A 12,178-nucleotide genomic window follows, 5' to 3' on the forward strand; every position below is an offset into this window, starting at 1 on the left:
TCATCAAGCTAGCTAAGTTTGGCGCGAATTTCGATACCGCTGCTCTCTGAGGAGAATCTGCCTGTAACGTTAGCTATCTAGCCTTTCATAGATCAATCTGATCTTTTTACGTTCTACACCAGGTTCCAGACACCAAATTGCAAAACAATATTTCTGCGTGAATTGAGGAAAAATGTTTTACTATCCAAACGTTCTTCAGAGGCACTCCGGTTGCTTTTCCACTATTTGGTGAGTTGCTCTCTAGCATTAGCTAGCTAGCTAATATTAGCTAGGCTAGCATCCTCTTAGGCTGAGTTTAATATTTTGTAGCTTGTGAATCTCAGTCAATGTAATGTGAGTATGCCATCATCATCATCAGAGACCTTTCCGTTTCTGGTATTGTCATGCTGTTTTGTTTCTGTGTTTTAGGTTGGCAGCCACCAAAGGGATCAGGATAACACGCAGAGAGCTTCTGAGGGTCAACGTTGGGCGGACATGGTAACCACAATCCTTCTCCCTTTCTATGTCTGAGGGAAAATATTATGTCAAGTGATCAACCCATGGTCCCTGCTTAGCTAGTCCCTGCCCCAGTATCTCTGCGTTAGAGATGTCAACTATGAAGTGTCTCCTCCTTAACACCCATGAAGCTCTGATTCAAACTCCCACGCATTAACGTTATAATGTAAATAAAACGTTTGTTACTCACAAAAAAATATGGTGTTTTGCTGAGGAACAATCTTCATTTACTCCTGTTACATCTGGAGAAACCAGAAGAGACGCATCAACAACTCTAACGCAGAGATACTGGGGCAGCTACTCCCTAACTAAGTTCTGTCCTGATGAAACATGTCCCTATGTTGTGCCATGGCCATACACATCCGTTGTGAGTGTGATAGTGATCTGATATCAATCATGTAGCTATGGTGGTGTACTTGCAGTGAGGACATCATGGATTACGTGACGGTCCAGGTGGCTCCACTCTGCCCTGGTCTCCCTCGGCCTCGCTTCTCCCTCTACCTGTCCTCCCAGCTGCAGTATGGGGTGGTTATCGTCTACCACCGCCAGTGTGGTTTCCTTCTGGGTGAGAGAGAGGGGAAGGGTTAAAATGAAGGGCATACAGACTAATGCCATGTAAAGAGATGCTTGTCGAAATAGGCCGGTAATCAGAGACACTATATCAGGTCTAATGGTAAGGCAAGCTACAGGACCAAGGACACGGATTGAACTGAAATGCAGCCTAAAGGTTACTCTCCATCCATACACACTCATTAATACAACCTGAGGCAATAAAGTATACAACCACATTGTTGCTATAGGTCGATATGAATGATTACGCTCAGATACACTCTCTTATCATAACAGGCAACTCGATAGTCTGATATAGCCTCCTAAGCAGCCAGACATAAATCATGCTAACAGATACACAGATCCGCTATCATATCGTGTTCAGGGTCACCAGCTTGTACAGACCCACGTGTTCAGAACCATAGCTGTCCAGTCACGACGATGTATTTGTATGTATGCATGCCATGGCAGGTAGCTTAGCGTTTAAGAGCATTGGACCAGTAACTGAAAGGTTGCTGGTTCGAATCCCACAGCTGACTAGGTGAAAAATATGTTTAAGTGTCCTTGAACAAGGCACTTAACCCTAATTGCTTCTGGATAAGAGTGTCTGCTAAATGACCTCACTGCAAACTTTTTCTCCTCTCTTCCAGAGGAGATCCAGCAGACCATTGAGCGCCTGGTACGCTCTGAGAGACACGCACGCATCGACCTGGCTGAGCCTGACAGGTGAACAAACACACACCGTTACCCGTATGTCCCATACACACATGTTCCCTGGAGTTGTCAGATATAACTATCACACATACACTGAGTGTACAAAACATTAGATATAACTATCACACATACACTGAGTCTACAAAACATTAAGAACACCTTCCTAATATTTAGTTGCACCCCCTTTTGCCCTCAGAACAGACTCAATTCATCTGGGCATGGACACTACAAGGTGTCGACAGTGTTCCACAGGGATGCTGGCCCATGTTGACTCCAATGCTTCCCACAGCTGTGTCTAGTTGGCTGGATGTCCTTTGGGTGTTGGATCATTCTTGATACACACGGGAAACTGTTGAGCGTGAAAAACCCAGTAGCGTTGCAGTTCTTGACACACCGGTGCGCCTGGCGCCTACTACTATACCCCGTTCAAAGGCACTTCAATGAGTGCAGATGAAGGGGAGGAGACACGTTAAAGAAGGATTTTTAATCCTTGAGACATGGATTAAGTATTTGTGCCATTCAGAGGGTGAATGGGCATGATAAAAGATTTAAGTGGATTTAACAATTTACTTCAATAAGGGATCATAGCGTTCAGCTGGATTCACCCAGTCAGTCTATGTCATGGAAAGAGCAGGTGTTCCTAATGTTTTGTGTACTCTATGTATATTGACAATGATAATGGATTGGATTTATGTACTGTTTTTTTATTAGGTCAAAAGGTACTGTACATTGTATGGTGTTCACCAATGTGTCGCCTGGGTGATGCATGTCAGCCATTTTGTAGCCATGTTGTAGTAATAACATTAGCACCCTTCCCTCCCCAGACAAGCCCCAAATGTCCCAGACTCCCTGTTCCTGCTGGAGGAGGCCGAGGGGGCACAGGACCCCTTCTTTGGGGTGATGGGCTTTGAGCACCTGCTGCCTAGTCCCTATAGGATCCCTCAGGTATACAACCATTTCTACACAATGTTTACCTAGTTAAGTCATTTCCAACGGTATGTCACTACAAAAATGTGTAGCCATACGGCCACAGTTAATTCCTATGTACACACAGTACACAAAAAGCCTTTTCAAGGCACAAATTTAACTTTACCCTCATTGAGTCACCTTGTGAGTTGATCATGCATTTATTGATTGAACACCGTTCTAACAACACTCCCTCTGTGTGTCTCGTTCATTCCCAGCCATGGCAGCTGATGGAGAGCATGACTCCAGAGCGCCCCATAGGGGCCAGTCCTGGAACTGCACCAGAGGACGGAGGTGAGACTGCGTAACAGTCTGATTTGGGATGGAAAATCCTCAGCAACAAATCTGCATTACTAATGTTTGTTGCCCTTTGTCTCTCTTTCTCTGTCTCTGTCTCTCAGGTTTCAAATCCCCTCCTGATGCCATTACCCTGAAAGAGAAGGAGCAGCTTGTCATCGTTGCTGCTGGGGTGACCTGAATATAGTGTTGTAATATACTGATAAAAGGACATAGAAAGGCTATTGTGTATATTTATAAACCTCAGTCATTTAGGATCGGACTGAGAATGTTACTCACTTTGCCTATTTAGTGACCATGTGAACTCAACAAGGAATTTGGATCCAAAAGGATCTTTCCTGAGCTCTCAATCGTTCCTGAAGTTGAACTCGGTCTCCCTCTGCCCTTCTCTCCGTAAAGTTTGAAGGAGCTGAGCTTCCTGAAGCCACTGGCAAAGAGATTGACATGCTTTTGGAGCAGCGGGACCAATTCCATGACGGTGAGAGAAGAGAGGGAGAGTAAAGAATAGAGCCCCGCACATGCCTGCGACGTTCAGGCCCAATTGCTTCTGCCAAATGTTCAGTTGCTAATAACACATCTGCAACCGCCCGACTACACAATGTCTTCAGAAAGTATTCACACCCCTTGACTTTTTCCACATTTTGTTGTGTTACAGCCTGAACATTTCAAATTGATACAATTTAGATTTTTTGGTCACTGGCCTACACACAATACCCCATAATGTCAAAGTAGAATTATCTTATTTGACATTTTTACAAATTAATCAAAAATGAAAAGCTGAAATGTCTTGAGTCAATAAGTATTCAACCCCTTTTGTTATGGCAAGCCTAAATAAGTTCAGGATTAAAAATGTGCTTAACAAGTCACATAATAAGTTACATGGGCTCACTCTGTGTGCAATAATAGTGTTTAGCCACAAAAGACCAGGGAGGTTTTTCAATGCCTCACAAAGAAGGGCACTTATTGGTAGGGAGATATAACGCTATACCGGTCCATTAACCAGATTGGTGCACATTCAACAAATCTGATTTAACAAAGTGGATATTCGTCAAATCCGTCATGATTTATGTATTGTAACAGGCCCACAATGTGGTAACTTGAGTCCAATTTGGATATATTTGGCTGTTTTCGATGCTGGTTAGCATAGCTAGCATATAGAATTGGTGGTGGTAGTCAGTTTTAACTGTAATGCAGTTAGTTGATTGGTGACGATGACATGAACAAGTGTTGGGGTTGACATCCATACAAACATACTCAGATTTTTACCTCAATATGAAATCCACATATAAACAATAGACTAAATGTAGGCACATTTTGCTGGGGGACAAGGAGGATATTCAGGATATTTTCCCCCACGTGTTTCCATGGCAATTATATTGTGTTGGTCGAGTTTGATTTACCTTTTTACCTCATCAATCACTACCCTGCATCCGCTCTGCTGCTAGTCTGCCTGTATAGTATTCATAGCAACGGCTCCGCTTTGGGCTGCTCAATGACGAGATGCAAAAGAGCAGTTAGCGAGCTACTTTTCATCACTTTAAACTCCGGAACATTCTTATTTTCTGTGAAATAATCTCTCTTGTCGGCTCAGACAATGGTCACCACGTTATGGTCCTAGTAAGATATGACTAGGCTACTGTGCAACAGAGCATGAGCAAATAGCTCAGCCCGTACCCTAGTAATTGATGAAAAAACAGGCCCTACCTGGCCCTAACCCGCTGTATAGTGTCAGGTCCGTCGGGCTCGGCTCGGGTAGCAGAGCCTTTGTAACATAGTAGGACCCGTAAGACAGATAATGAAAGGGAAATAAGTGAGTAAATATAAGTTTGCGTAAACTGGTGTGTGTGTGTGTTGTACAGAGCTAGAAGAGAGGGAAAGGGAGAGAGAGGGAGAGAGAACCAGGGACATGGAGCCAGGCATGACCTCCATTGACCAGTAAGTCATATGGAAGAATCATGTTTTCTGACAGGGCATGTCACCTTGATCTTCTATCTTCCCATGCCTTTTTTAAAACGTACTCTGTTGTATTGTTTTTCTTTCTCTCTGTGTGTGTGTGTGTGTGTGTGTGTGTGTGTGCAGGCTGAAGGTGTCGGTGGTGGTGGGGGACAGTGTGTGGCTGCTGGATGAGGAGACCGGTCTGCCCATGGAGGTGCCGTTAGAGGTTGTTCCCATGGAGATGACCCCCCCTCCTCAGGTGGCCATGCCCTCTGCCCCAGACACCGAGAGAGGGGGGGAGTCAGCGAGTCAGTCAGAGAGGGGGACGGAGAAAGCGGCAGAAAGCTCCTGTGGCGAGGTGTGTGTCTGTTCACACTGTTCTGTGTGTGACTCATCATGAGGACTCAGGAATCCAAGCATCCGTATGAACAAGATATTTCTGTCCTATATTTTCTCCTGCCAAATGTGTGGGTGTGTACAGGCTCCTCTCAGTTTGATCTATCCATACATAACCCTCCCATCTGCTCTCTTCCTCTCTTTTCTTGCCTCACATCCCTCTCATCATCCCAGCTCCCCCATATAGACGCTCCTCCTCCTAAGAGGCGGGGTCGCAGGCGCCAGCTCATCTTTGCCGACCCTCAGGTGCAGATCTCCCAGGATACCATGCGGGTGCAGATCGAGGACACCAAGGTTGAGACTCTGCTCCTGGTAAAACTCAAGCCTTCCACTACTTAGCCTTCACTAATCTTACCAGAGTTGTGTTCATTAGGGCATGCAATGGTAACGTTTTAAAGGGTTTGCAACTGGAAACAAAAATGTAAGTTTGTTATTGGACAGGTCAAGGTAGTCCCTCCCTGTTTCAGTGTGTTTTCTTCCGTTTGGTGCCTAATGAACACCACCCACATCAGTGATTACTTCAAAGAAAATATAGATATAATTGTATTCTCATTGCTTTGTCTGTGCCTCCTCCTCAGTCTCAGGTGCTGATAAACTTTCCTGCCCAGAAGAAGCTCCTCCCAGCAGAGCTCTACACTGCCCCTTCTGGCTGTGAGTATATGACTCCTCTCCTGAGATGGTCCTATCTGACCAGAGTAGATGGTAGTAATATGGTCATTTAGTAGATGTTTTGATTCTAAGCAGGTCATAGTTCTTATATAGTAGTACAGTATGTGTCCAATGTAGGAATCAAACCCATAACCCGGATGTTGCCAGCACCTTGCTCCAACCAACGGAGCCACCTCACAACTGCCACACCATGAGGTTATAATGATGATTTCACATCATGAGTCTTTTGTCTCTCTTTCCTCGACGCAGCTCTCTTGCACCCTGACCTCCTGTTGCTATGGAAACAGTGCGCCGTCCTCACTACGCTTCCTCGCACCGGGGAGAGAGGCAGAGAGGAGGAGACTGAGGAGGAGGGCAGCTCCGAGATGGAGAGAGTGAGGATAGAGGTGGAGAGAAAGAGGACGGACTCTAGTATGCGAGAGGTGAGCAGATCTACAGTACCAGTCAAAAGTTTGGAGGCGCCTAATCATTCCAGGGTTTTTATTCTTGTTATCTATTTTCTACATTGTAAAATAATAGTGAAGACATCAAAAATATGAAATAACACATAGAATGTAGTAACCAAATAATTGTTCTAAATATTGAGATACTTCAAAGTAGCCACCCTTTGCCTTGATGACAGCTTTGCACACTCTTGGCATTCTCTCAACCAGCTTCATGAGGTAGTTACCTGGAATGGATTTCAATTAACAGGTGTGCCTTGTTAAAAGTGGAATTTCTTTCTTCCTTAATGCATTTGAGCTATTCATTTGTGTTGTGGTATACAGACGATAGCCCTATATGGTAAAATACCAACTCCATATTATGTCAAGAACAGCTCAAATAAGCAAAGAGAAACAACAGTCCATCATTACTTTAAGAAATCTAAAGTTTCTTCAAGTGCAGTCGCAAAAACCATCAAGCGCTATGATGAAACTGGCTCTCATGAGGACCACCACAGGAAAGGAAGACCCAGAGTTACCTATGCTGAAGAGGATAAGTTCATTGGAGTTACCAGCCTCAGAAATTGCAGCCCAAATAAATGCTTCACCGAGTTCAAGTAACTGACATCAACATCAACTGTTCAGAGGAAACTGTGTGAATCAGGCCTTCATGGTCAAATTCCTGCAAAGAGACTACTACTAAAGGACACCAATAATAAGAAGAGACTTGCTTGGGCCAAGAAACACGAGCAATGGACATTAGACCGGTGGAAATCTGTCCTTTGGACTGATGAGTCCAAATTTGAGATTTTTGGTTCCAACCGCCGTGTCTTTGTGAGACGCAGAGTAAGTGAATGGATGATCTCCGCATGTGTAGTTCCCACCGTGAAGCATGGAGGAGGTGGTGTGATGGTGCTTTGCTGGTGACACTGTCTGTGATTTATTTAGAATATAAGGCACACTTAACCAGCATGGCTACCACAGCATTCTGCACCGATATGCCATCCCATCTGGTTTGCGCTTAGTGGGACTATAATTCGTTTTTCAACAGGACAATGACCCAACATACCTCCAGGATGTGTAAGGGCTATTTGACCAAGGAGAGTGATGGAGTGCTGCATCAGATGACCTGGCCTCCACAATCACCCGACCTCAACCCAATTGAGATGGTTTGGGATGAGTTGGACTGCAGAGTGAAGTTAGACACCATATTCTTCTACATTACCAATGCCGCCAGGGGACACTTTACAAATGTCCTGTACAACAGTAATTTACATAATAAAGACTTGTGGGTGAATTAAAATGTGCCCAAGGGAGAAGTTGAATAGGACAGTGAGTACTCTTAATATCTCAAATGACTCAGAGAGCCTGGAATAACAGCATCTAGTCTACACTGCTTCGTTGTTCATGTATACAGACAGTTCAGAAATGTCTGAAGTCTAGATGACTGTCTTTTCTCTCCTCTTGTATCCCCAGATCCCACAAGAGTTGCTGAAATCAGGAGGAGCAGCCCCATCTGAAGCATCAAGTCAGACATGGTTTTCCTGTCACTGTTACTTGAAATAATAAAATGACACCACAGAACTAGAATAAGATTCTACTTCAATGATGATACCATTGAAATGTACATACAATCACTTTACCGCAGTGGTGTAAAGTACTAAAGTAAAACTACTTTAAAGTACTACTTAAGTCGTTTTTTGGGGGTATCTGTACTTTTATTTTACTATTTATATTTTTTTTACAACTTTTACTTCACTACATTCCTGAAGAAATTAATGTATGTTTTACTCCATACATTTTCCCTAAAACCTAAAAGTACTCGCTACTTTTTGAATGCTTAGCAGGACAGGAAAATTGTCCAATTCACACACTTATCAAGAGAGCATCCCTGGTCATCCTTACTGCCTCTGATCTGGCAGACTCACTAAACATAAATGCTTATTTTGGAAATTATGTCTGAGTGCTGGAGTCCCTGAGTATTCGTGTGTATAATTTTTAAAAAATTGGGCCATCTGGTTTGCTTAATATAAAGACTTAAAAATGATTTATACTTTTACTTGTGATACTTAAGTATACTTTAGCAATTACATTTACTTTTGATACTTAAGTATATTTAAAACCAAATACTTTTAGACTTTTACTCAAGTTGTATAGTACTGGGTGACTTTGACTTCAGTCATTTTCTATTAAGGTATTTTTACTTTTTCTCAAGTATGACAATTGGGTACTTTGTCCACCACTGCTTTACTGTTGCATTTTGATATCTGTTTGTGTTCTATGTTTTCAGCCGAGTTTCTTCTAGACGTGTCCAGAGAGGACAAATCCCTCGAGCAGATCACCCCTGTCAGCAGATGGTGAGATAGATAGATATAGATAATGTGTGTGTGTATATATAAATGTATGTATGTGTGTGTATATATGTAGTATGAATGTATGTGAGTTAGTGAGAGAGAAAATAAGAGGATATATAGTTGTATCATTATGTAGTTGTCTTGATCCTGGTTGGACAGCTCAGAGTCTTTGCTCATTTCTATCCATAAGTGTCACTATTAACTAATACTGACTGTTCAGGTCTCCTATGGAAGAAGCCCCAGTGCCTATGGAGGCTATAGAAGAGGAACATGTGGCTCTACCAGGCAGAGAAGAGGAGACAGAAGGTAGAGAGGTAACTGCAGAGGGCCTGTTGAGGTATAGTATTACTAATCACCCATCTATCATCACTACCCTACTATCTATTCTATCTAGATCTATATTCTATTCTAACATTTACATTTGAGTCATTTAGCAGACACTCTTATCCAGAGCAACTTAGCGTTAGTGCATTCATCTTAAGATAGCTAGGTGGGACAACCACATATCACAGTCATAGTAAGTGGGGGGTTCGTCAAGTGCAATTGTGTTGGTTCAGGAATTTGATGGTAAAAGTGGGGAGGCCAGCCAACAGCTTCTAACTCAGTCATTACTGTACTGCACTACTATTCTATCTTCTCTATATCTATTCTCTCTAACTGTGAAACTCTGGGCAGTGTTTTTCACATGGCTATCATTTCCCTCTGCTCCTTTCAGTGTGGTGTCCTCGTACCTCCTGAGGTTTGGGAAAGTCACCTTTTACTCTCTGTTGCCCCTGGAGGCAGACCGCACTACCGCAGCCCACATTCTCTCCAAACTGCTAGGTGAGAGCCGACAGAGAGAACAGAGGAAAAATAGATATCACTTGTGGGGCTATATGCATGTATGCATTCCAATATTGTTTTACTTAACTAACAACATGCAGGTGTGTTGTGTTGTGTTCCGTTGTGATGGTCCAGAGCTGGTGTCTGCTGGGGACCTGGCTGTATGTCAGGCTGAACCCTACAGCCCCATCACCATCATCCCTGGACCACTCAGCACCATGCACGCCTGAGGATGTTTCCACCTGTGTTTGACTTGGACAGGATTTCACCGCAGCTGAGTACCGGCACCTCAAATGTTCTACTGCTTGAGCTCCTGTTCCTCTTATGGAATATTAGCTTAAGAGTATTGTGGAGCTCCTGCACCTAATTATAAACAGTACCTGGCACCCAAAATGAGTACCGGCACCTATTTCAGTCCAAGTTAAGCAGTGGTCTCCACACACACGGGATGTGTGCGGCCATACTTTTATAAGAGTAATAATGTTCATGTCCCAAATATCGTTAATACGAGATCATCACCTCAAACTGATTTGTAGGACACACCCAAAACGATGACCTCTTGGAGTTAACATTTTTTACATTTTTTGTAACCTTTATAAGTGAAACCTTTTTATAAGAAGTGAAATTACTGAAGGGAAAAGCTATTGTTAGAACTTTTTATTCAAAGTTGGTATTTATATAATATCTATTGAATAGCGTATTTATTATTCATATTTAATACTGTATATCTAGCAGATATTTTTATTCTAATTTATTTGTCAACTGTCATGCAAGTTGATATTGTTGACAAAGTTTTTGTTTAACCTTTGGTGGTTTTTGTATCTATCTTTGGTGGTATGATGTTGCTCTGTTCTTACGTTGAAGCATTTGAGATGTATTTTTTTAATAAAATGCACGTTTACTCATTAATAAGCCTCAAATGTAATTCTATCAAATTAAAATGGTGCCATTATCTCAGTCATTTGGGATCTACTCAATAGATAGTGTTGTCCAACGTGGACTCAATTTAAGACCATCTGACTAACTTTGATTTGGGGATGAACTATCCCTTTAGATTTGTGGTCAATCAATGATATTACAGTGGGATAGCCTTGTAGTTTGCTACACTGATGTATTTTTGAGGAATAGGCTGCGAGGGGGCAATAGAGGACCATGAACAAGTCAGAGTCACCAACTCACCAGCAGAGCTCTACTCTGGACTATGACCTCATCCCTCTGTCCTGGATTGAAGTCATTGTGCCTAGCTGGCAGAATAATCATATCTGATCTCATGGCTGAATTACTCAATACAATTAACTGTTGGTTAGAAGGAGAGGGAGTTGTGCAGCCTGTATCACGGAGTCACAGCACAAATCTGTAGCCTCAGGTTGCAATATGCAAAAGAGGCAGAGGTCAATGCTGTGGTACATGGGGTAATGGTGACCTCAGCCTGTGTCTGCTGAATGCAGACCAGACCAGGGGACAGAATAGGTGACTGAGTGTCAATGTTGGGGAGAGAAGGCATGGCTGCTGGGCCAGACATGTTTCATGTTCTAGCTCTGAACTAAGAAAATGGACATTACCAGTGTAAACCCTTAGCCAAGATAATTATTGGTTCCTTTATTTTACTACTTGTTTTTTTTAGATAATTTACCATTTACTTTCCATATTCAAAGGTGTTGGGTTAAATGTGGAAGACACATTTCAGTTGAATGCATTCCGTTCTGCACTGTGCAACATACCTACTGACCAGTACCCACAACATCAATGATCAACTCTGCTGTTGTCACTTCAGAGGGCAGGGCACTGAAACGCGTCAGAAATTCATCTCTGAAATGTCTTGACATTGGAAAACAATATGTCCATCTGCTGGGTTGTTGGTGTGGTATCTAGGTGATAGGTTTGTTGTGAAACCCTGGTACGTCGCATGGGCCAGTCAGCATGGGTGTTAGTCCCCATCACTGTACTGGGGACAGAATACACACGGACACACACATGCATATAAGAATTATCAGGGCGAACAGTTTAACGCTTTTTTTTCATGCTTACAATGTGACACCACACTGCCAATGTTCCATTAATTGATCAAGGCTCACTGCCAGAGAGATGGGCAGGCAGTGAGACAAGCTGATCGGAACAATCAGTTAGGGTCAAAATAGTTACAAGAGGTCAGCCAAAGTCACTGCATATATAACAAATGAGCTTTGCTTAAAAAAGAAAAAAGGCCATTTTGAGATGTGTGGTAACATGCCCTTTTGACCCTACAGAAAGAGTTGGCTCTTAAGCTCATCAATTTGGTATGTAAATAGGATCGCTAGACGTTCACACACACCAGGGAAATCATTTTGAACATTCTTTAAGTGCAGACTTTGTATTTTGTTGCAAGTTTTGACCTACAAGACAATCACCTTGAAACACAAAAACATTGGCAGAGGTATGATTCATAAAGTACTTTCAAGTACTACTTAAGTCATTTTTTGGGGGTATCTGTACTTAACTATTCATATTTTTAACATACTTCACCACATTCCTATAGAAAATAATGTACTCCATACATTTTCCCTGACACCCAAAAGTATT

General features: G+C 42.6%; 1 protein-coding gene across 3 annotated transcripts; it reads left to right on the forward strand.

Moving 5' to 3' along the window:
• The first annotated feature begins 56 nt into the window (after positions 1 to 56).
• On the forward strand, positions 57 to 10,531 carry LOC115195602 (meiotic recombination protein REC8 homolog). 3 transcript variants are annotated; one of them, XM_029755634.1, is made up of 18 exons: positions 57 to 228; positions 409 to 477; positions 918 to 1,060; positions 1,695 to 1,770; positions 2,583 to 2,703; positions 2,943 to 3,018; positions 3,126 to 3,193; positions 3,421 to 3,499; positions 4,881 to 4,956; positions 5,101 to 5,314; positions 5,527 to 5,664; positions 5,931 to 6,003; positions 6,271 to 6,443; positions 7,920 to 7,971; positions 8,734 to 8,800; positions 9,018 to 9,134; positions 9,513 to 9,619; positions 9,721 to 10,531. In XM_029755634.1, exons 1-18 carry the CDS (start codon positions 173 to 175, stop codon positions 9,744 to 9,746), a joined length of 1,731 nt encoding a protein of 576 aa, XP_029611494.1. In that variant the 5' UTR covers positions 57 to 172; the 3' UTR covers positions 9,747 to 10,531. The 3 variants fall into 3 exon arrangements, with proteins under 3 accessions (XP_029611494.1, XP_029611493.1, XP_029611495.1); XM_029755633.1 differs by having other exon boundaries at positions 9,755 to 10,531; XM_029755635.1 differs by lacking the exon at positions 9,721 to 10,531 and having other exon boundaries at positions 7,920 to 7,981.
• The last annotated feature ends 1,647 nt before the right edge of the window (positions 10,532 to 12,178 follow it).

Source organism: Salmo trutta, chromosome 6 (assembly GCF_901001165.1).
Source record: "Salmo trutta chromosome 6, fSalTru1.1, whole genome shotgun sequence".
NCBI classification, from domain to species: domain Eukaryota; kingdom Metazoa; phylum Chordata; class Actinopteri; order Salmoniformes; family Salmonidae; genus Salmo; species Salmo trutta.